Here is a 25,342-nt window from a genome sequence, read left to right as displayed (position 1 = left end):
CAAGAAAGAAGTTGCCAGGAAGAAGAGCCCAGAGAGAAGTCACAGGCTGGACACTGGTGGGAGGCAGGAAAAGGCTAAGTGAATGGAGAGGCAGAGTATTTCTGAGGCAGGGTGTGGAGGTTCAGGGGCAGCAACATCCCCATCCACTTTCCAGGTCCCACTAAAGCTCTTCTTTGGACTTTCAAAAAAGCTCAACTTGGGGCAGGGGATGAGGAAATGTTCCATATGGCTCCCACAAGGAAATATGCTGAGCACTGAGCCAAGGTCCCAAGACCTGGTGGGCACAAAGAATGAGAAGGAGCCAGAGACTGAAGGAAAATTGTAGTTTTCCAAGGAGTGACACTCATCTCCACCATGAGACTTTCCTCATCTACCCACCCACTGAAACCCCAGTACACTCTACTCACCTTCCTAGCCCCTCTCCCTGCACTGCAGCTGGTCAACATTTAGAAAGAGATTCTGGGATCCAGAAGCTCCATTGCTAGTGTTCCTTCATAGTCAGCTAAACTGTAGGTTGGTGACTGGGGAGAGGAAAGGACATTGCCTGGGAAGCTGGAGCAAGCTGAAGGACGAGGAGGACAGCCAGGGCTGGGTGAAGATATCTCCTTGTTTGCTGGTCTTGCAGCTCTAGGCTTGGTTTCCAAAGCAAGAGTGCATGGGCCTATAGGTCCCAGATACTGCTTCCAGTTTTGGACAAACAAGGATGAGTAGGAGGGGGGCACATACTGAGATCTAGTAATGCTGCAACCTTGGCAGACCTAATTCTGCTGAAGACAATACACAGAAGTCACACTCATGGAGGTCAAAAAAGTCAGAGATGGAGATAGGACAAAGGACCCAATGGTAAGGCACATCCTGGAGCAGCCAACGAGAGTGTGGGTGGATCTAGGGGTGAATGAATCATCCAATCAGCACTTGAGTCATGCCGACCAGCCTTGAGAACCTTCCCTCTTCCAGAAGGCATCCTGTGGATAGGTCAGATGGAAGCAAGAGAGCAACAAGGGCGTGGGGATGGCTCATGGGTCTTCACTGCACCTTCTTCATACTCACTGGGCACCTCTGCTCAAAGTCTGCCATGAGTTCCCAACAAGGTCCTCTCCTTTGAAGAAATACCTTATTATAAGAGGTGCGCTTCTTCCCAGTGGTGGTTTTATACCTTTCATTAGTCTGATACAGCTTCAGAAAAAAAAAAAAAAAAGATAATCAGCCTTAGATGGGACAGAGGGTGAGGAAGGAGAAAGGGAAATCCCACAACAGTCAAGCAAACACAGCCACACAGTTACAGTCCCAGAAGGAATGGGCCTGTCTGTGGTCTGTCTCAGGCCCAATAGGCAAAGCAAATCCATTGATCAGATGAGGACAGCTTCTGGGGTGGAGGCTATGGCTGCAGACACTAAAGTGCCTGAGGGAGAAGAGCCGCCTGGAAGCACACAGCTGAGGAGGTGATCTATTTGAATGCACATCTGGCATCCTAACAGGCCTCAAACAGGTCATTAGCATTAGGGGGCCTCAAGGAGTTCCAAAGTCTCCCTCCCTTTCTCCTATTCTCTTTTGCTCCCACTGCCATTCCACCATGATGCCATCCCTCCCTCGATCAAGTCCCATGCTGCACACACAACATAGCCCCCACTGGAGCACACACCACAGACTCTGCTTGCCCCAAACCACCAACTGATCAGAGCACCTGCTGACCAAGAGGGAGGGCATTGCTGTTGCTTAGCAACCCTGAGGGGGCATTGTGAGGTGGTCCAGTCAGAGCACATGCAGCAGAAGGGCAGCTTCAACAGTCACAAGCTGGGCTGGTGGGACAAGTAGGGAGGGAAGGGGGCCTGGTTGCCAACACCATTTATAAGAAGAGGCTGTGGTTTGAGTGCCTGCCTCTGCCCAAGTTTCATATGATGAACCTTAATCTCCAACGTGGCTATATTTAAGAAGGTGACTTCAAGGAAGGGACTAAGGTTAAATGATATTCCTGGTGTGGCATCCTGAAAGAAGCAACACCAACCAGAATGGGCTTCTATTTAGGAAAGGAAACACCATTGAAGAAAGACCCTTTGACGACGAATTGAGAAGTGGATTATCTGCAACCCAGGAAGAGAGACTCATCAGGTTGATAGGAATTTATAATCTTGGAAGCCTCATTCCTGAACTTGGATTTCCAACCTCCAGAATTACAGGAAAATATTGCTTTTTAAGTGACCCAATACATGGCTTTTTGTTATGGCAACTGAACTGATTTCTACTAGGGATTACTTAGTCATTGGTCTAAGCAGTTACTCTGATTGGGCCTTTCTGGTCTGCTTAATTATGTTCATTTGCTGACACTGGCACTTAACAACCTTCTTCCCCCTTGTTGAGAATGATCCATGACTGCAGAATGAGGTCAATCACCAGGTTTATGATTTCATGGTGTAGTAGATAACTTGTAAGAATGGCCTAGGCCAAGGATCTTCTTGGATTTTCTTTTGAACAAGGTTGACATCTCTATATGTATCAACTGAGAATGAGTAATGCTGGACTCAGATTCTGCAAGGTGACTATGGACCCATCCAACTTCCATTTCCTTTTATTTATTTATATTTTTTTTGGGAGATTTCATGGGATGACAACCTCATGGAAAAAAAAGGTCACTCCACTGAATGAAGGCAGGGCTTATACATAGGTGGGGAGCTGCCAATGAACCTTGTTATTGTAGGTACTGGTGGTTGTGGGATAATGGTTATCTCTTCCTACTGCTTGTTTTAATTTTCTAAAACTTTTTTTTAGAAAACTGGATTGTTATCTTTATTTCATTTCTAAAAAGCAAAAATGTCCTATGATATTCTTAGATCCATATTTCAGTTCTATGACATATGTACATGCTATTTATTTATTGCCATCAGGCTTACCACTGGGGTTTGGTGCCTGTGTTCCTGGTAGCTTTTTCTATATAGGAGGTGAGATAGAAGGAGAGAGAGCACCACCCAGTCTCCCCACCCCCATACAATTTTTTTTTTTTTTGCCTCCTGGGTTATTGCTGGGGCTCAGTGCTTGCACCACGAATCCACTGCTCCTGGAGACCTTTTTTTTTTTCTTTTCCTTTTTGGGGTCCTTGTCATATTGTTGTGGGCTTTATTGCTATTCTTATTGTTGTTGGATAGGACAGAGAGAAATTGAGGAGGGGAAGACAGAGAGGGAGAGAGAAAGACATCTGCAGACCTCCTTCACTGCCTGTGAAGCGACTCCCCTGCAGGTGGGGAGCCGGGGCCTCGAACCAGGATCCTTACCCGGTCCTTGCGCTTCGCGCCATGTATGCTTAACCCGATATACTACCACCCAACCCCCCCATACAATTTTTGCTTTTTAACCAGAGAGCACTGCTCAGTGCTACCTTAGGGTGTGATGTCTGTTGCCTGTCAGGAAATGGCATACTTTTCAATAAGGCCTGCTTTGTTTTGTCTTGTTTTTAGATAGAAACAGAAGGCAGAGAGAAAAAGAGTGAAGGAGACCACAGCACGAAAGCTTCCTTTGAATATAGTGTGTGTGTGGGGGGGGCTCAGGTGTTGGGTTTCAATTAAAATTCTTAACCAAAGTACAACATTTTAGTTTTGATTCATGTTATAGTACAGTTTTAAAGCTGATCTACAGCAGACCTAGATCAGAACCACCAGGTGTGCTCCTATGAACAAGTACAAATTCTAGGGCCCAAATCAACTAAATCTCTTAGGATTAAAGCTCAAAAAGTAGCTTCTGATATCCACAGATGATTGTAAGGTGTTTCAGATTTAAGAGCCACCCCTTTATATCTTTAGATGGAAGGTTCTTATATACTGACAAAAAAGGGGAAAACATTCTTTTACATGTAGGCCTCAGACATTATCTTCTGAGTGACAGTTGCTGTTTACTTTCTACTTATCTACTTTTGACCTAGAAGTAGTTGCAGAAATTTGAAAGCCAGGTGAAGAAAAACCTTTTTATTTCTTCATACACTTCTGCTATAATAGCCACCATAAAGACTGTTTCGTTTCCTTTCACCGACCCTGCCCACCAGTTACAAGGGCCTTTAGCAGATAGAGCCACATATATAAATAGCTATCATACATGTGTACACACATACACATTCTAAAGCTCTGTGAAGACACAGGCTGGGTTTCAGCACAACTGGGGTCTCTTACATATTACTTTAAAATGAGCACTGGTTTGCTTTACATAAGAATTTCAGTGGGCTTGGTCTGGCCATTATTCCCCAATTCCTCTGGGAGAATTTAAGATGATAAGATGGAACAGTACGTTTAAAGAGAATCAGTGCCCTTTGAGACCACGAAAGAGTAGAAATAGATGTGAGTGGAAGCATGATAATGGTATTTGGGAAGTCACCTCTTCCCCCACATGGATTCTGTGCACTCAGGTGCTGAGGTGCAGACACTGAGGTCTGGTGTGAGTTGAGCTGGCACTGCTGTTTTGTCCTGTGATTCTAGAAGCACTGAGACTCCAGTGAGGGGACATATGCCCCAGTCATAAGAAGCAGGGTCTGATTTCCCCTGAGTTGAACATCTGTGGGTAGGTGCTGAGGTGAGAAATCAGCTGGCAAAGAGTCTGCAAGCCATGGGGTTGCTGATAAACAGTGTCACTACGTCTTCCACGAACTATGTGTTTTGCTGAGTGCTGGGCCAAGTGGACCCTGGCCCAAGGTTCCGTAAGTGCAGGAAAGACAGGCTCTCCACTCATATTCCGGCCTCTCTGGGACGCACCTCTGACTCACTCTTCTAGATACTTCAGAGGTTTGGAGCAAGGGACCCAGATCCTTCTCAGCAGACAGGCAGCTGTGCAAAAAGAGGGGAGGCCCATTCTTCCTGCTGTTTTAAGGAGTTCTTGGGGCTTTACTTCTTATATGGCTCCTGGAAGGCAAGGGTCACGAGACTGGAGTGCCTGGCAGAGCCTTTAGAGATTTCACCTGGAGAAAAAAGAAGTCAAGTAATAAATAGCCTGTGCTAGTTTCTGCTAAGTGCTGGCTGAAACTGAATGAAAGCTGAGGGGGACTGAATCCAGGAGTATGATGAGGATGATCTATGGGGTTGGAAAAGCCACTGGGTTAGAGGGTAAGCCCCCTCCACTACCATCTATAAGGGGAGGGTCCTGTAACAGGTCACCTCATAGCAACTGCTGGCTCCTGCCACTAGCTCTGCAGCAAAATGAGGGTTATTGTGATCTCCCAGGAAAAGAAATGTTTAGTATGGTCCATGCACATATAGGAAGAGCCTGTTGTAGGAAGGAAATCCCTGCACAGGGCAGGAAGTCCCTTGCGTAATTCCAGTCCATTTACCTTGAGAGGGGAGGGGACCTCAGGGATCTAACAATCTAGTAGCATCTCTGACACACTAGAGGCCCAGACTCCAAAGACTGAGGGGCAAGCCAAAGCCACTCAACCAGTTAGTGACAAGCCTTAGGTTAGAAGCTGGGCCTCAAGTCCTTTCCAAGAGCCTAGTGAAAGTAAAGAGGAAACTTCCAAATGAGGGGAAGCCAGAGGATTCATGAGGCTTTTGTGTTACCTTTGCTGGGGCAGGAATAAGGCTTTACAGTGGCAATCTTGTGAGTGTTCTTCTAAAATGGCTCAGGAAAGAGGATCATCAGAGAAAAACACAGGGGAGTTAGAAATGAAAAAGGAGAGTAAAATCATGGCCCAACCCATTGTCTTACCTCACAATTTAGGGACATTCCTAGGAGAATACTTAACTGTCTGTGGCAAAGCTTTAAAGTCCAAGTTAAAAGACCTAGTTTCTGCTTTTTAAGCCATTTCAAGCACCTCAAGATTTTCTTCAAAGTAACACTGATGTATGTAGATGCAGAGAAAGTGTTACCAGACTGGCAAAATACCTGTCCACTTAGGTTGTAGTATTTATTGCCTACTTCTCTTTTAGGTCAACAAAACTCAAGTTTTCTGTTGTGATGTAGTTTAAGGGGGAAAAAAGTCTACTAAATCAAATGGGGGACTTTGGTGGAGGGTATGGTGACTTACATATACCATGTATGGGAGTGAAAGTATAACCTTGAAATCTTACACTTGAAATCTTTACACTCATAAAATACTGTTAATTTTCTAACACAAACTGAAAAAAATCAGTGAAATCGGTGTGCCTATTCCAATGGTGGTGCAGTGGAATCAATGGAATAAGTTGCGCCTTATTTTTATTTACTTTATATAGTTGAAGATGAAGCCTCACTGAAAGATATTTGTTTTGTAGCCAGGGTTACTGCCGGGGCTTGGTGCCTGCATAATGAATCCACTGATCTTGATGACCATTTTTCCCCTTTCCTTCTTTTCCTTCTATCCTTCCATCCATCTTTCTTTCCTCTCCTCTCCTCTCCTCTCCTCTCCTCTCCTCTCCTCTCCTCTCCTCTCCTCTCCTCTCCTCTCCTCTCCTCTCCCCTCCCCTCCCCTCCCCTCTCCCCTCCCCTCCCCTCCCCTCTCCCCTCTCCTCTCCCCTCCCCTCCCCTCCCCTCCCCTCCCCTCCCCTCCCCTCTCCCCTCCCCTCCCCTCCCCTCCCCCCTCCCCTCCCCTCCCCTCCCCTCCCCTCTCCTCTCCTCTCCCCTCCCCTCCCCTCCCCTCTCCCCTCCCCTCTCCTCTCCTCTCCTCTCCTCTCCTCTCCTCTCCTCTCCTCTCCTCTCCCCTCCCCTCCCCTCCCCTCTCCTCTCCTCTCCTCTCCTCTCCTCTCCTCTCTCCTCTCCTCTCTTATCCTTTCTTCTCTCTCTCTCTCTCTCTCTCTCTCTCTTTTGATAGGACATACAGAAATTGAGAGGGGAAAGGGAGATGACAGAGAGAGACATCTACACCACGGCTTCACAGCTCTATTGCTCTATCACTAGTGAAGCTTGCCCCCTGAAGCTGGGGACCATGGGCTTGAACCTGGGTCCTTGCACATGAGCACTCCACCAGGTGTGCCAACACCTGGCCTCGCCCCACTGAAAGTTGACTCAGAGCTAAACTCACGTGTCCTCTAACCCCAAGAACCCATTGAACTGTATTTCCCTAGATTCCTAACTTGTGAAGAAGGGAATAGTTGGAGCAGAATAGGATAAGGATGTGAGAATAGACAGGTATCAGATGTGAGGGCTGCTTTGTGCGGGAGGTTTGGTGGAGGTGGATGCTTGAAAGATGCTTACTGAGGGCCTGTACTCCCAGCAGTGGATGAGAAGTCCACCCTCAGTGGGGGGGGGGGGGGGGGCGGGCAGAGCAGGTGGAGGACTCTGAGGACAGAGTGCAATGGGTTTGGGACAGTTACATGGCTCTGATTATTACAGTGGTTTCCTTACCTCCAAATTAGTCCTTGCCTTCTTCAATACATCATGTGTCCTGGTCACTGGAACAAAAAAGTCCCCCCACCAAGAAAAGAAGAAATTACCAGTTGGGCCCATGCATGCTATAGGGATGTATACTGAAACACTTCTTTCTACTCTGGTTGAAGGGCCTCAGGTTGGTGTCTCAGTCTCAGGCTACCACCCCCAGTCACTCCTCATTCACAATGACTCCTGGTACGAAAGAATTCACACCATTCTCCCCTCCCCAGGCTTGCTGTGCATCCTCAGGGAAGGGTAGCCTGGCAGCCCCCCTCCATGGCTCCCTGCTTCCCACCACACACACACCAGGCCCCGGGGCACATACGCTGGCTGAAGATGAACTGCTCCATACTCTCCTTCTGACGGTTGGCCAACTTCAGACTCTCTGTAGTGCTCTGAAGGAGACTTTCCTGTTTGGATAGTTTAGTTTTCAATTCCAGAAGTTCCCTTTTCATGGCCTCTCCCTGGGGAAGAGGACAAGCTCTCTGTCATGATCAGAAAGCTGAGAACATCTTTATTTTGTGGCTCTTTGTGATCCAAAGGAGGACTCCACCAACTATGTCCAGACTGAATTCCCTCCACTGAAGCTTCTAAAGCCACCTAGCTGATGACAGCTTAGAGTGAGCCACTGGGTAGGGGCACTGAGGTAGTCTTAAACTTAGTCTCTAAATTTTGTACCCACCCTTCTTATCTGCCCTGAACTGAACATGTATTGGATTATTCGGGGGTCTATATCTCTGCCTCTTCCCAATTGCTGCTTTTCCCTCTCTGATTTTTTTTTAAATATTTATTAATGAGAAAGAAGGAGAAAGAGGACCAGAGCACTACTCTGGCATATGTAATGCCAGGGATCAAACCCTGGACCTCATGCTTGAGAGTCCAATGCTTTAGTCTTGACACCACTGGTGTCTGCCCACCCCTCTATTCCCCTCCCTTCCATGAGAGAGAGAGAGAGAGAGAGAGAGAGAGAGAGATAAGGAGAGAGATGGATAGAGAGAGATGTGAAGACCCGTGGGGGTTGGTCTTGAACCTGGGTTTCACACATGGCAAAGCAGCATACAATCCTAATATAATCCTAGTGACCTTTTTGGCCAGCCCCACACCATTTATTTCCCTCAAGTGTCACAAGTACACTTGCTAGTTCAGGAATATTAATGTCTGAAAATTCAACTTGATTAGTTCAAGACTGTGTGTGACTTTGTAAATACGCGTGTCATATTGGTTGAGTTGGGTCTCCTAAGGTGCCAGTGACTTTAATATGGAGTTAAAATTTCTGGTGAGAAGATTCTGAATCAGTGCCTAAGCCTTTGACAAAGATAGATAGATAGATAGATAGATAGATAGATAGATAGATAGATAGATAGATAGATAGGAAGAATGTCCTGAGAGCACTGGGATGGCTGGCTCTCCCAAAGTCTGACCTGAACATGCAGATCACAGCCACATTTGGAGGACCTCAGAGAGAGGAAACAGTGGTTGATATTCTGTGCTCACACCTGACTGTGGATCTGGGCATTTAGAGTCCTGTCTCAGCTCACCAATCTGCAGGAAAGCTTGAGACTAGAAGGACAGAATGCCCAGTGGGACAGAACCAGTAAGTAATGGGGCTCTTACCACTTTGCTAGGTGGCACAGGGTCCTGGGAACTTGGCAGGGCAGCTCTCCAGAACATGGTCAGGAGGGAGGCAGATTCCTCCAGGGAGTGGTGCAGGGCTCTAGCACTACTGCGGAGCTCCTGGAGGCCTTTGCTGCTGAGAACCTGGGAAGGGGTGGGGAGGAGGCTGTGAACACCACTGCAGCTGAAAGATTACTTCTTTTCAGGCAGAGGTCAAGCTGCCTCTGTAAGTGAGGTGCAAACTTGAACCCACTAGGTCTTTCCCTTTACTTTATTGAGGAGAAAATGGGTTGACACATGGGTATAATTTACAGTTTATCATCTCTTTGTAATAGGTGTCTGCAGAACACTCTCACCTCCAATTTAGGTTTTGGGGCTTGGTTTTGTTTTATTTTTGTTTACCAGAGCACTGCTCAGTTCTGGCTTATGGTGGTGCTGGGGACTGAACCTAGGATTTCAGAGCCTCAGGCATGAAAGTCTTTTTACATAACAATTTTGCTATCTCCCCAGCCTAGGTCCCTTTTCTAACCTACAGGTCTAAATTCTTTGACCTCAGCAGTAAGTGGCCACGTGCAAGAATCTATTTGATTCCAGCCTTCCAGTCTTGCTAAGTTTTCCAGTGATGCTCTGTGTGCCAGAGTTTGTGGTCTTCAAGTTTTGTGCCTGCTTCTATTTTCCTTCCCTAAGTCATGCCCAGTGCTTCAATGGGTAGAATCATTTGTAGCTCCATGGATGGAAGTGCCCTATCTTTACCCAGAATGCCTCTTCCACAGAGAGAGCCTTCACGTTTCCCCAGCACTGTCCTCCGTGCACCTACTGTTTTTCTGTCCTGTGATATGGTAATTTCTGCACTTGTGTTTCCACCCCCAGAGGATGACTCCGCCACTGTGTCTAGAGCCCCCCTGGACTTGTTTGCCCTCAAGTATGTCTTCCTGTCTAGTGTGGGAGCTCCCAGGCATGGCTCTCCCTGCGTGCCCTTTATGTGCAGTGGCAGGGACAGCACAGAGCTGGAGGGTGGTGTCTCTCTCTCTTCCTCTTCCTCTCATGGCAGAACCCCTGCTCAGTCTCAACAGGGAGCTCCTGGGTTGGTCAGACTTCTTGGCTATCCATACACAAAACCATATGGGGCTAAATCGTCCACCTGAGTAAGCTGGACTACTGCGTCCACAGCTGGCCTTGGTGTCAGTAAAGCCCCTTCAGATAATAAACACCGTGTCTATGCTTAGCACAATTTCCAGTGATGCTGCTGGAGGGGCCACACACACACTTTCCTGTGGTTCTGATGGGAAGTGTCAAGTGAGCTGCAACTGGAACAGAGCAAGTCATAGTGAAAGTGGGAAGTAGAGAGAATTGTGTCTGACTGGGAATAAATGGAAGATCTTTCCTCAGTTATTGGGAAATGCAGAACACATACACACACTAGAAAAAAGAACCACCATGTGAAGAAAGAAAAGGTGCAAGGAGACGGTGTTTAACAGTTCTGATGTGGATACCTCTGTGTCCTGAGATTCCAGGCCAGGGAAGCTGCACGTGGGTCGCAGGACAGACTTCATCTTTTGGACCAGCAGGTGGCCCTCACTGATCTGCTGTTGCAGGGCGCTGTAGTCATCAATGTGGCCAATGACATGGCGGCCACACTTGTTGGCAAAGGAGCCATCAGTAGCCTCACCCTCCAGTTTAGGGGGTTTCTTCATTACAGAAGGTGCATCCAAGCCCAGCTCTAGAAAATTAACCCACGACAGGTCAGAATCCACTGCTATTCCACATCAGTTCACTTCAGTCCCAGAGAGATGTCAAATAGCAAATGAGGCCAATGTCAAAAATGTAGCCTTGGACAATGCAAAGGCAATGTGAAGCCTTAGACATATTCTGGGTTTTAAATTTTTGTCTGACATTTTCTCATGACAAAACTGATAGGTACAAATTTTGCCCTAGTTTCAAATGAAATATTCAAGACAAATAGTTTCTTTCTTTTCTGGGGGGGGACGGGGTCAACTCTGGGGCTTCACTACTCCAGGCTGCCTTTGTCAGATAGAGACAGGGAGGGGGAGAGAGAGAGAGATGTCTCACAGTACTGAAATTTACTTCACTGCACTGGTGGCTGGACTTGAACATAGGGAAGTATACATAGTAAAGTAGCACAATCTCCAAGTGAGTTATTTTGTTGGCCCAAGACAAACATTCTTGGTAAACAAGTAAAAAATATTCAGGTAGATAAGCAAATTAATATGGTTACAGAAAGGACATATAAGAGAGATTCAGCTGGGTAGATAGCATAATGGTTATACTATACATAATGGGAGCTCTGAGTTCCCAGGTTCAACCCCCAATACTATGATAAAACAGAGATGAGCAATACTCTAGTACAAAGACACACACAGAGAGAGAATAAAAAAGGACAGTAAGCAGAAAACAGTAAGTAGAGGAATTCTGACAAAGGAGGCTATGGAAAGTGCAATGAGGAGCTGGGTAGTGGTGCCCCGGCTAAGCACACATAGTATAATTTAAGCACACATAGTATAATTTAAGCACACATAGTATAATTTAAGCACACATAGTATAATTTAAGCACACATAGTATAATTTAAGCACACATAGTATAATTTAAGCACACATAGTATAATGCAAACGGACCCAGGTTCAAGCCCCTACTCCCTATCTGTAGCAGGGACGCTTCAGGAGTGGGGAAGCAGGTCTGCTCGTGTCTCTCTTTTTCTCTCCCTATCTCCCCTCCTCTCTCAATTTCTCTCTGTCTTATGGAATAAAAAAAAAAAAGGAAAAGTAAATAATGGCCAATTGGAGTGGTAGGATTTGTAGTGCCTGTACCAAACTCCAGTGCAATAACCCTGGAGGCAAAAAAAAAAAAAAAAAAAAAAAGCAATGAGCAGGGTTAAGGGCTTTAGGAACCACAGAGAAAAAGCTACATTCAGAGAATGTATCTGGGGGTCGGGTGGTGGTGCACCTGGTTGAGCACACATGTTACAATGCTCAAGGACGCAGGTTCAAACCCCCAGTCCCCACCTGTAGGGGGAAAGCTTTGCAAGTGGTGAAGCAGGGCTACAGTTGTCTCTCTGTTCTTTTACTCTCTGTTTCCCCCTTTCTCTTGACTTCTGGATGTCTCTATCCAGTAAATAAATAAAGATAATTTAAAAAATTAAAAAAGAAAGAAAAAATATAATGTGTCTGAATAAGGCTGTCTGTTTTTTTTATTATATGTATATATGTATTTATTTATGTATGTATTGGATAGAGACAGCCAGAAATCGAGAGGGAAGGGTTAGATAGAGAGGAAGAGAGACAGAGAGACACTTGTGAAGCTTTCACCCTGCAGGTGGGGACCAGGGACTCAAGCCTGGGTCCTTGAGCATTGTAACATGTGTGCTTAACCAGGTGCGCCACCACCCAGACCCTGAATAAGGATATCTGTATCCATAATTTTTTATCATTAGTCCCTGAGTCCTTTAATTGCTTCACTTACCATTTGTCCTACTGAAGATGGTGGTTTCTGGAGTGATAGCAGAGGAGGAAGAGCCAGAGAAGACCAGAGCTGGAGAATGTATGCCCACATCCCGAACTGGAGGAGACACAACTGGATCTATGGAGTAAACACACACACACAGAGACACACGTGCACGTGCACGTGCACACACACACACACACACACACACACACACACACACACATAAAGTCTTTAGAAACTGTGAAGCACAATGCATACCAAGCACAGGCACTGCCTCACCTTCACCATCTGACATCAAAGGTAACAAGTCTCCCCTCTCATGTAACCATCACTTACTCTCTACCACCAAATGGAATAGGAAGTGAAGCACTCAGTTAATTTTCTATTCTTCAACACAAGGAGACACAAGGGTAGTTCATGAGATAGCAACTTCTAGTTTAAAAAATTGCTAGGTGTGTTTTTTGAATCTAAGTTTATTTATTTATTTTCCCTTTTTGTTGTCCTTGTTTATTGTTGTAGTTATTATTGTCGTTGTTGGATAGGACAGAGAGAAATAGAGAGGGGAGAGGAAGACAGAGAAGGGAAGAGAAAGATAGACACCTGTAGACCTGCTTCACCGCCTGTGAAGTGACTCCGTTGTAGGTGAGGAGCCGGGGGCTCGAACTGGGATCTTCATGCCTGTCCTTGCGCTTTGCACCACATGCGCTTAACCCGCTGCGCTACCACCCAACTCCCGTTTATTTATTTTTTTTGCCATCATGGTTATTGCTGAGATTGGTGCCTGCATGATGACTTTATCAATCCCAGTAGGCATTACTTTTACTTTTTTACCCCCTTCTTTCTTTGATAGAGGGTAAGAGAAAGAAAGGGGAAGAGAGCTAGAAAGCAGAGACATCTGCAGTATTGCTCTATCATGCATGATGCTTCCCCCTTACAGGTGGGGGCTGGGGGCTTGAACCGATGTCTTCTTATACAGTAATGTGTGTACTCTACCATGAATTCCAACACTAAGCTCCGTGACCCCAATTTTTTTTGAATATTTATTTTTTGGGGCCAGGTTGTGGTATACCTGGTTAAGTGCACATATTATAGTGTGCAAGGACCTGGGTTCAAGCCCCTGGTTCTCACCTGCATGGGACAAGCTTCATGAGTGGTGAAGCAGAGCTGCAGGTGTCTTTCTCTGACTCTTTCTCTCTCTTTTTTAATTAGCTTTTTATTTGTTTATTTATTTACTTATTTTCCCTTTTTGTCGCCCCTGTTGTTTAACATCGTTGTTGTAATTATTGCTGCCATTTTTGTTGGATAGGACAGAAAGAAACTGAGATAGGAGGGGAAAACAGAGAGGGGGAGAGAAAGATAGACACCTGCAGACCTGCTTCACTGCCTGTGAAGCAAACCCCTTGCACGTGAGGAGCCGGGGGATCAAAATGTAATCCTTATGCCAGTCCTTGCGCTTCGCACCATGTGTGCGTAACCCACAGCACTACTGCCTGGCTCCCTGACTCTTTCCCTCTCTCTCTCTTCCTCCCCTCTAGTTTTTTTCTCTAATATATAAAATATTTTTTAAAAATATATATTTATTTGTTTTGAATAGGCAGAAATAAATTGAGCGGGGAGGGGGTGACAGGGGTAGAGAAAGATATCAGCAGTAATTCTTCACTACTTGTGAAGCTTTCCATGCAGACAGGGACCAGGGGCCTGAAGCTGGGTCCTTGTGCACTGTAATGTGTGTGTTCAACTAGGTGTGCCACCACCCAGCCCCGAGCCCAAGTTTTAAGTATAATATTATATGCTGTGTCTATTCCAATGCCTTGTAACTAAACAGAAGTGTATAGTATACATATCAAAATGTAGAATCAAGTACACTATAAGAACTAAATTCAAAACACTAATCACCATTCTGATCATGTAGTAGGGGTTGGGGGCGGGAAATGTAGTAGTGTGAGAACAGGAGCAGTAGTATGAGATGTAGTAGTGTGATGAGTAGTAGCATGAATGTGAAATGTAGTAGTGTGAGAATAGGAGACAGTTGCCTTGCAAGGCTAGAAAGGTCTCCTGGAGACTGAGCAATCCCTCGGTGAGGGACTGGGAAGATCTCCTGAAGAAGACAATGTAGCTCAGAGTCTCTTTCCACCTCAGGTTTCTGTGGGAGTGAGGGGCAGCAGAGACTAGACCACAGCACTGAGTCCTGGTTGGTGGCATGGGGAGGCTGTGAGAGGGAACAGTGTGCTTAGAAGGGCAGAAGAAGACAAAACTGAAAACAATAAACAGCATGATAGCTGGAGTGATGTAGGCTGGGTACTTTCTGTGTGCCAGGCACTATACTTGGCAGTTCATATACATTTTCTTATTTAATGCCAATAACTGTTGGATAGTATGCCAGCTCCCCCTGGCTTCTGCTTAACACTATTCTATTTACATAACCACTGTTAACAAGCACCACCCTCCCTCCTGGGCATTGGTGGTTCAGTGATAGGATTCTCGCCTGCTCCACCCCCTCCTTGTCACACTCTGATTTTCACCAGTCACTTTTCTCTCCACCCTCTCTATATCACATCCTGTTTCCACCCTACTTGGAGAGTATAAAAACAGCTGCTCTTCTGATTAAAGACACTTGGAAATTGCTTTCCGGCTCCGAGAGTTCCAGAGTGTATCTCCTGCGATGTTGGTGTGGCACGAGTTCCTGATCCCTCTCCCACGCAGCAGCCTAGATCGGCTCCAGTTGAGTTCTCTCCAACCCAGAGAGCACTAGCTCAGGAAGAAGTACCCTCAGGCTATCCCGGCAAATAACCACATGAGCAGATACCTTCATTTGATAAATGAGGGCACACTGAACATCAAAATCAGTGGAACCAGAGTAAAATGGTAGCCATGCCTAGGAAAAGCAAGCATGAGTTTTCAAGCTCTGCTCTAAAGAAACATGAACAGAAGTGGTTCCTGGCTTGAATAAATTTGAGGGTATAGCCATGGAGGTAAGTTGAGTTGTAAGTTAAGTGGAGTATCAAAAGGAAAACAATGAAGAGGAAGTAAATATGAATGTGGTCAGTATAAACATTCATATTAAAAGTAAGGGAAGGGAGATAGCAGGGGATACTGAGAGGAGAAAACTAGTTAAACATTTTCTTTTTCGATAGACCATATGTCAGGCCACAAAGACAGCATCAGAAAATTCAAGAGCATTGAAATCATCCCAAGCATCTTCTCAGACCACAGTGGAATTAAACTAACACTTAACAATCAACAAAAGATTAGTAATAGTCCAAAAATGTGGAAGCTCAACAGTACAACTAACAACTACTGGGTCAAAGAGGAAATAAAGGAATAAATCAAAATGTTTCGAGAGTTCCATGAAAATGAAGACACAAGCTATCAAAAATATTTGGGACACAGCTAAGGCAGTACTGAGAGGGAAATTCATAGATATACATGCACATATTAGGAAACAAGAAAAAGCACAAATAACCTGATTGTACATCTTAATGATGAAGAAGAAGGAGGAGGAGGAGAAGGAGAAGGAGAAGGAGAAGGAGAAGGAGAAGGAGAAGAAGAAGAAGAAGAAGAAGAAGAAGAAGAAGAAGAAGAAGAAGAAGAAGAAGAAGAAGAAGAAGAAAGGAACCCTACAGCAACCAGAAGGACAGAAATCACTAAAGTTAGGGCAGAATTAAATGACATTGCAAATAAGAAAACCATACAAAAGATCAATGAAAGTAAATGTTGGTTCTTCGAAAGAGTCAAAAAAATGATAAACCTTTAGCCAGACTCACAAAATAAAAAGGAAGAAGACCAAAATAAATCAGATCATAAATCAAAGAGGAAATATCACAACAGACACCACTGAAATTCAACATATCATGAGAGACTTCTATGAACAACTATATGCCAACAAGCTAGAGAACCTGGAAGAAATGGACAATTTCCTAGATACCTACGAACTCCAGAAATTAAGTAAAGAGGAAAAAAAAAAAAAGAAATTAAGTAAAGAGGAACTAGATAACATGAACAGGCCTATCATAGCTAATGAAATTGAAACAATTATCAAAAACCTTCCCAAGAATAAAAGTCCTAGACCAGATGGTCTTACAAATGAATTCTACAAAACCTTCAAAGAAGAACTAATACTTCTACTTTTAAAACTCTTCCAGAAGATTTAAGACACTGGAATACTCCCTTCCAGCTTCTATGAAGTCAACATCACTCTGATAACAAAAGCAGACAGGGACACAACCAAAAAAGAAAACTACAGACCAATATCTCTGATGAAACATAGATGCTAAAATATTGAACAAAATTCTAGCCAACCAGATATAGCAGTATATTAAAAAGATTGTTCATCATGACCAAGTGGGGTTTATCCCAAGGATGCAAGGTTGGTTTAATTTACATAAATCAATCAACGTGACCCACCACATCAACAAAAGCAAGACCAAAAACCACATGGTCATATCAATAGATGCAGAGAAAGCCTTTGACAAAATACAACATCCTTTATGATCAAAACACCACAAAAATGGGAATAGATGGAAAATTCCTGAAGATAGTGGAGTCTATATATAGGAAACCTACAGCCAACATCATACTTAATGGTGAAAAACTGGAAGTATTTCCCCTCAGATCAGGTACTAGACAGGGATGCCCACTATCACCATTACTATTCAACACAGTGTTGGAAGTTCTTGTCATAACAATCAGGCAGGAGCAAGGAATTAAAGGGATACAGATTGGAAGAGAAGAAGTCAAACTCTCCCTATTTGCAGATGACATGATAGTATACATAGAAAAACCTAAGGAATCCAGCAAGAAGCTTTTGGAAATCATCAGTAACTATAGTAAGGTATCAGGCTACAAAATTAACATTCAAAAGTCAGTGGCATTCCTCTATGTAAACACTAAGTCTGAAGAAGTTGAAATCCAGAAATCAATTCCTTTTACTATAGCATCAAAAATAATAAAATATCTAGGAATAAACCTAACCAAATAAGTGAAAGACTGGTATACTGAAAATTATAAGTCGTTACTCAAGGAAATTGAAAAAGACACAAAGAAGGGGAAAGATATTCCATGTTCATGGGTTGGAAGAATTAACATCATCAAAATGAATATAATACCCAGAGCTATCTACAAATTTAATGCTATCCCCATCAAGATCCCAAGCACATTTTTTAGGAGAATAGAACGAATACTACAAATGTTTATCTGGAACCAGAAAAGACCTAGACTTGCCAAAACAATCTTGAGAAAAAAAGAACAGAACTGGAGGCATCACACTCCCAGATCTCAAATTGTATTACAGAGCCATTATAATCAAAACTGCTTGGTACTGGAACATGAACAGACACACTGATCAGTGGAATAGAATTGAATGCCCTGAAGTAAGCCCCCACACCTATGGACATCTAATCTTTGACAAAGGTGCCCAGACTATTAAATGGGAAAAGCAGAGTCTCTTCAACAAATGGTGTTGGAAAAAATGGATTGAAATATGCAGAAGAATGAAACTGAACCACTATATTTCACCAAACACAAAAGTAAATTCCGATTGGATCAAGGACTTGGATGTTAGAAAAGAAACTATCAGATACTTAGAGGAAAATATTGGCAGAACTCTTTTCTGCATATTTTTTTAAATTTTATTTATTTATTTATTTATTCCCTTTTGTTGCCCTTTTTTTTTTGTTGTTGTTGTTGTTGTTGGATAGGACAGAGAGAAATGGAGAGAGGAGGGGAACACAGAGAGGAGGAGAGAAAGATAGACACCTGCAGACCTGCTTCACCGCCTGTGAAGCGACTCCCCTGCAGGTGGGGAGCCGGGGTTCGAACTGGGATCCTTATGCCAGTCCTTGTGCTTTGCGCCACCTGCGCTTAACCCGCTGCGCTACAGCCCAACTCCCTTCCACATAAATTTTAAAGACATCTTCAACGAAACCAATCCAATTACAAAGAAGACTAAGGAGAGCATAAACCTATGTGACTATATCAAATTAAAAAGCTTCGGCACAGCAAAAGAAACCACTACCCAAACCAAGAGACCCCTCACAGAATGGAAGATCTTTACATGCCATACATCAGACAAGAGGCTAATAACCAAAATATATAAAGAGCTTGCCAAACTCAACAACAAGAAAATAAATAAACCCATCCAAAAATGGGGAGAGGACATGGACAGAATATTTACCACAGAAGAGATCCAAAAGGTGGAGAAACACATGAAAAAATGCTCCAAGTCTTTGATTGTCAGAGAAATGCAAATAAAGACAACAATGGATACCACCTCACTCCTGTGAGAATGTCATACATCAGAAAAGGTAGCAGCAGCAAATGCTGAAGAGGTTGTGGGGTCAAAGGAACCATCCTGCACTGCTGGTGGGAATGTAAATTTGTCCAATATTTATGGAGAACAGTCTGGAGAACTCTCAGAAGGCTAGAAATGAACCTACCCTATGACCCCGCAATTCTTCTCTTGAGGATATACCCTAAGGAACCCAACACACCCATCCAAAAAGATCTGTGCACAAATTTGTTCTTAGCAGCACAATTTGTAATAGCCAAAACCTGGAAACAACCCAGGTGTCCAACAACAGATGAGAGGCTGAGCAAGTTGTGGTCTATATACACAATGGAATACTACTCAGCTATAAAAAGGAGACTTGTGAAGTTTTCAGCCGATCTTGGATGGACCTTGAAAAATTCATGTTAACTGAAGTAAGTCAGAAGCAGAAGGATGAATATGGGATGATCTCACTCTTAGGCAAAAGTTGAAAAACAAGATCAGAAGAGAAAACACAAGTAGAACCTGAACTGGAATTGGTGTATTGCACCAAAGTAAAAGACTCTGGGGTGGGTGGGTGGGAGAATACAGGTCCAAAAAAGATGACAGAGGATCTAGTGGGGGTTGTATTTTTATATGGAAAACTGGGAAATGTTATACGTTTACCAACTATTGTATTTACTGTCAAATATAAAACATTAATTCTCCAATAAAGAAATTTTTAAAAATTAAATTTTTTTCTTCTTTTTCTTTTTGATTTTCTCTTTTCAAAGTATTGATTGATTTGTGAGCAAAAGAGAGATAAGAGAAAGGCTGGTAGGTATATAGGTGGGTAGGTAGATAGGTAGATGATAGATGATAGATAGACAGACAGACAGACATATATGGGAAGGGGTGGGGGAGATTGTTATATACAATGCCAGGGATCAAACTCAAGAACTTATTTTTTAGAGTCACTGCACCACCTCCCAGGTTGCTGGGTAATCATTTTATTTACTTATTTATTTATTATTTATAAAATGGAAACACTGACAAGACTGTAGGATAAGAGGGGTACAGTTCCCACCACCAGAGACGTCAGGCATGGACTATCAGCCCTTCAGCATCATTACTCAGGTGAGACCTTTCTCATAGGACTCCTTAATTCCATTTTGGGTGGTCCACTTCCTAACAAAACCTCAAAGCCTAGATATAGACCTGGGCCCATGAGATAGGGCAGACGTACACATGTATCCATAAATTAGGGCAAAATATATACATTATAGTAAGAGTTCACATAGTTTATAGTGAGTCAATAGTCACGCTGGTGACCTCCCTGCTGACTGAGGGCTTCCTGAACCCCTTTTTCCCTCCTACCTTGGAAGAGCCGCTGCTTGTTTCCAGGGTCAGTGCTGACGGGGAAGTTCTGGTTAATGGAGGAGGGATGGAGGCTGACTTTGCCGGCAGCACCATCCAGTTGCTGTTCCAGCTGCACTCGCAGGCAGTTGTTCACCTGAACGCTCTGCTCCAGCTGCCCTCTCAAAGCTCGGATCTCTGCCACTAGCCGGCTCAAGTCATTAATCAAAGGGACTTGGTGACAGGCATCCCAAGTGTATGCTGAAGAAAGAGAAAGGATGGGTTTGGTCCAAGGCTATTTAACTCCCCCACCCCCAACGTCATTCATTTGCACCATGACCTCCTATTATAACCCAGGGTCCTGGGACTACATCTGTGTTGTAGATCTCACTTTTTCTGGGTAGGACCTGACACATTTGAGATGGCATCTGCTGTACCTAGAACCACACCCACTAATGGTAAGGTTCTTAACTAACCAGATGAGCCGACACCTAAAATCCCCAAATTTAAGCAAACAGACAAATGAACAAACACCCTATACTAAGACTTGGACTTCACTTGGGCTAAATCACTTAAAAAATCTGTAACTTGTAGCACAGCTATATACAAGATACTGGATACTGTACAGCAAACCATAACAAAAGGACTTTTCAAAGTTAACCCAATTACCAAATAATGTGATGATAACATTAACTATCGATTGTCTTTTTGAACCCTAAGACAGCAGGAACCTCACATCTCCACTATAGAGCCCCTACTTCCCCCAGTCCTGGAACCCTTGGATAGGGCCCACTTTCCCGTATGCCTCTCCCAATCCATACCAAATAATATTGCATCCGCTGATCACAACCAAACCAACGCAACGATTGCCACCTCAACATGCTTCACCTCAGACTGTGTCCAGAGACTTCACGTGTGGAATGACAACCCTTTAGCTTCATTACTCGGGTGAGACCTTTCCTTTTATAGTACACTCTAATTTCATCTCAGGTGGTTCACTTTCTAACAAAGTCCCATAACCTAGATATACACTAGTTTCTGTGAGAGAGAGAGCTTATGTTCACACGTATCCATAAACTACTGCAAAATATATACCTGAAAGCAGAAGTACACTAGAGTTTGCAGTGAGTACCTCCCTAACACTTCCTCTCCACTATTCCAAGCTTTGGGTCCATGATTGCTCAACAATTTGTTTGGCTTCGTATGTTAACTCTCTTTTCAATCACCAGGTTCCAGATGCCACCAGGATGCTGACCAGGCTTCCCTGGATTGAAGACCCCACCAATGTGTCCTGGAGCTCAGCTTCCCCAGAGACACACCCTACTAGGGAAAGAGAGAGGCAGACTGGGAGTATGGACTGACCAGTCAATGCCCATGTTCAGCAGGGAAGCAATTACAGAAGCCAGACCTTCTACCTTCTGCAACCCTCTATGACCCTGGGTCCATGCTCCCAGAGAGATAGAGAATGGGAAAGCTATCAGGGGAGGGGGTGGGTTATGGAGATTGGGTGGTGGGAATTGTGTGGAGTTGTACCCCTCCTACCCTATGGTTTTGTTAATTAATCCTTTCTTAAATAAAAAAAAAATTTTTTAATCTGTAACTTGGGCATTTTATTACATAAACCTGATACTATTATATATAAATTAATAATAGCTTAAGATTCAGTGCATGTTAATTTTCACCTTGACCTTCTCACAAATCTTTAGCTTCTATGATTGGGGCTGGTATATAAAGCAGTGCTCTTTTGTCCAGGTGATTTAAAAGTAATTCATCAGGGGGCTGGGTGGTGGCACACCTGGTTGAATGCACATGCCACCATGTACAAGGACCTAGGTTCAAGTCCCTGGTCCTGCAGGGGGAAAGCTTCAAAAGTAGTGAAACAGTGCTGCAGGTGTCTCTCTGTCTCTTTCCCTCTCTACATCCCCCTTCCTCTTGATTTCTGGCTGTCTCCATCAAACAAATAAAGATAATAAAAAAAAATCAACAAAAATAATTCATCGATGAACATCTCTTATTTTCCCTTTATTGGCAGTAGAGTTCATACCTAGTATTAAGGATGCTTCCTGTTTTGCTGTTTTGGGCTCAATCCCACCTCTGTAACAGCCACCACTGGAAGCAGAATTGGGTAGACTTTGAAAACCCATTTTATTTGAAGTTCCATATGCTTTGTGACTTGTAAAGCACAATGATCTGCAAATCCTGCAGCAGCAATGGGCAGTCCAGCTGCTATCATTGTGCAGGCCACGGCTCTTGCTGGATCCCCTTGCCTCCACATCTCAGCCCAGCCCAAACCAGAGACACCGTGAAGTGATGCAGTCACCCTCAGCAAGAACCCCTCAGTGGGAAGCCCATGGGGTGAGGAGTAGAGGGAACACAGACCTTTTAGCTCCTTCTTGGAAGTGCCATGTAGTGCCTCGTAGATCTGTAGCTCCGACTGCAGGGACTGGAAGAGCTGCTGTTTCTCTTCACACTGCTGTTGTAGGAGGGCCAGCTTCTGATGCAGCCTGCCCGGGGAGAGGCAAAGGGCACTCAGCTGAAAGAGCCACGCAGTCACACCAGGACAATCAATGATGAGCTGACCTTGGCACCGCAGACTTTTAGCCCATGAACCCATCACTTTCCTTTTACCCACATGGAAGCATAAACTCCAAGGGGTAAGGAGACTACAGAAAGTCATGCCCCTTACTATATTAGCTAGAAGACAGACCAGAATGTCTTACTGCTCCCATGACATTCTCCTCAGGTCTGTCAGACTCTGAGCTGCTGTAGATTAAAGTGATGCTATATCCTAAATTTACCTGGAAGTTGCAGAACCTCCTTGCTGTGCTTTGGTATGCTCAAGTCTTTCATAACAGGTTTCAAACTCTCTCAACTTTGAAGTGAAAACAATGTGTTCCCAAAGAAGTCCTTCCTTTTGTTCAATGTCACCCAAAAGCCAGGAACCTGACTGCTTTCTAAATCTGAAAGTGGCTTATCCATGGTTCCTCTTTACCTGGAGTCTTTCTCTTGAAGGGATAATCTTTCCTCCTGGAAATGCAGAATCTCCTGCTGCTTCTCCTTCAAGTCTTCCAAGAGCTGCTTCTGCTCTACCTTCTGGTGCTTCAGCTGCATTTCCAACTCCTGGAGCCGTGTCCCAGAGGACAGCAGCGCCTCCTGTAGGTGCTGCACTTCCTGGGAATGCTCTGGGGAGCAGAACACAGGAGAGTTAACACTGTGGGACAGAAGTCAGCAGGAGGATAGAACCTCACACACCCACCCAGACAACAGATCTTTATTATTATTATTATATTTATAAAATAATAATAAGTCCCAAGTTCAATCCTCCACATTACCATAAATCAAAAGTAAGCAGTTCATTGGTAACAAATAAATAGGAAGCATTGACAAAGCCAAAGGATAAGAAGGGTACAACTCCACACAGTTCCCACCACCAGAACTCCGTATCCCATTCCCTCCTCTGATAGCTTTCCTATTCTTTAACCCTCTGAGAGTATAGACCCAAGGTCATTGTGGGATTCAGAAGGTGGAAGGTCTGGCTTCTGTAATTGCTTCCCCGGGCGTTGACAGGTCGATCCATACTCCCAGCCTGCCTCTCTCTTTCCCTAGTGGGGCAGGGCTCTCTTTTCAACCACCAGATTGCAGATGCTAACATGATGCCAACCAGACTTCCCTGGACAGACACCACCACCACCACCACCACCACTCCCCCCCCCCCCCCCCCCCCGCCATGTGTCCTGGAGCTCTGCTTCCCCAGACAACAGATCTTAAGCAGTAGGGAGAAATAATCCATGTTGGTGGCAAAGCAAGAATAGGCTCATTATATCCACACACCCTGGGGCAGGTTATCTCTGTGACTGCAGTGCCCTTGATGTGGCCTCCTTTGTTTTTAAAGAAAGCATTTGATTTCCAGTGCTCACGAGCTTCTAATTGCTCACACATTCTCTGAGGAATGGTCCATTACTGAATCAACACTAAGCCTTCTTGTCTATGGATTTTATTTATTTATTTAGGTTTATTTTATTTTTTTAGATAGAGACAAGAAGGCATAGAGGCAGAGACAGAGTGAAAGAGACCACTGATGCAGTGGGGTTGATGTCACTTGTCTATAGATTTTATTTTATTTATTTGTTACCAGTGAACTTTTTACTTTTGATTTATGGTAATGCGGAGGATTGAACTTGGGACTTTGGAGCCTTGGGCATGAAAGCATTTTTGCATAACCCTTATGCTGTCTCCTTTGCCCATTGTCTATAGATTTTAGAGTGTATTATTTCTACCATTTTGAAAAACAGAGCATCCTTCTTCTGGTCTAGCAGCATCTCTCTGATCTTTTGGATTTCTCAATGGTTACCAAGAGGGTTGCAGGTACCCTCAGTACTCAGGTCTGGAATTCACCTTGGGCCTGGAAAGATGTACCTCACTCCAGTCTTTTGCCTTTTGCTCTCTATTCATCCGTGGCACCTGTACCAGTCTTTCCAGGAACACAATGGTTGATTAGTATTTCCACCGACTTTTTTTTTTTCCCTCCCCAGAGCACTGCTCATCTCTGGTTTATGGTGGTTTGGGGGATTAAACCTAAAATGTTAGAACCTCGGGCATGAGAATTGGTTTGCATAACCATTATGCTATCTCCTGCACCCTTTCATATGCTATTTAAACACTGGCTATGGTTCCTAGGCAGTGAACTTTTCTCTAAAAATCTTCTTGCTCTGAGGTGGCTATTTTAGAAAGACAACATAAAGTTCTTAATCAAATATTTCTTACTTGGATCTAGGTACCCTCCTTACCTGCTTTCTATTTCACTTTCCTCAATCACTCTAACTCTAACCCTGTCAGATAAAGTAAGAACTACAATAGCTGGATAAGGGCAAGAGACTTGTACACCTTAATGATGAGTCTTTTGGTCACTACCAGACCACCTCATCATCCGGGTTCCTAGTCAGGGAATCCTGGAATTCCCACATAGATATGATGGGCCTAGACCTCTAACAGATCCTTCTCTCCACCATCACTGGTCACCTCCATCATGAACAACATCATAAACCCTCTTGTGGGCCTCTACAGGACCTTGCCCTCAATGTAGAGCAACAATGGAAGAATTGCCACACTTTCCAAAGGGAGACTGCATCAACATACTCTGCCACTTGAGAAAGACTGGTCTTGAAATGAGTGTAGCCCAGAAATGTTCCTAGTTATGACCATGGAAAGTGACCTCAGACCAACAGGGATGCAGAAGTTATACAGGCTCCTGTGCTAAATATGAATAGACATGGGCCCTAGGTCAGATCTATAAGGTTTACAATTAATGATATTTATATACTTTTCCCATATTTGGGAGCTATTCTCTGCCCTGA

At 44.2% G+C, this 25,342-nt stretch overlaps 2 protein-coding genes across 20 annotated transcripts in view; one reads left to right on the top strand and one right to left on the bottom strand.

Moving 5' to 3' along the window:
* The window catches only part of PRKAB2 (protein kinase AMP-activated non-catalytic subunit beta 2), a 62,799-nt gene that overhangs the window by 36,879 nt on the left and 578 nt on the right, over positions 1-25,342 (top strand). The window lies entirely within an intron of this gene.
* Positions 3,939-25,342, bottom strand: part of PDE4DIP (phosphodiesterase 4D interacting protein) — a 245,515-nt gene continuing 224,111 nt past the window's right edge. For 8 of the 18 annotated variants that reach the window (XM_060201987.1, XM_060201988.1, XM_060201991.1 and 5 more), the window contains 9 exons: positions 22,981-23,170; positions 22,368-22,492; positions 20,010-20,249; positions 12,407-12,523; positions 10,422-10,648; positions 8,929-9,072; positions 7,640-7,778; positions 7,291-7,337; positions 3,939-4,933 (listed from right to left, as the gene is read on the bottom strand). In XM_060201987.1, coding sequence (XP_060057970.1) covers positions 4,892-4,933; positions 7,291-7,337; positions 7,640-7,778; positions 8,929-9,072; positions 10,422-10,648; positions 12,407-12,523; positions 20,010-20,249; positions 22,368-22,492; positions 22,981-23,170 — 1,271 coding nt within the window. In that variant the 3' untranslated portion in view covers positions 3,939-4,891. Of the gene's footprint in view, positions 4,934-5,528; positions 5,590-7,290; positions 7,338-7,639; positions 7,779-8,928; positions 9,073-10,421; positions 10,649-12,406; positions 12,524-20,009; positions 20,250-22,367; positions 22,493-22,980; positions 23,171-25,342 lie in introns of those variants that run through there. The other 10 variants (XM_060201993.1, XM_060201992.1, XM_060201990.1 and 7 more) reach the window with 5 other exon arrangements.

This window comes from Erinaceus europaeus, chromosome 11 (assembly GCF_950295315.1).
Source record: "Erinaceus europaeus chromosome 11, mEriEur2.1, whole genome shotgun sequence".
NCBI classification, from domain to species: Eukaryota; Metazoa; Chordata; class Mammalia; order Eulipotyphla; family Erinaceidae; genus Erinaceus; species Erinaceus europaeus.
The sequence above is the reverse complement of the archived record's forward strand: the minus strand, read 5'-3'. Positions and strand labels throughout refer to the sequence as shown.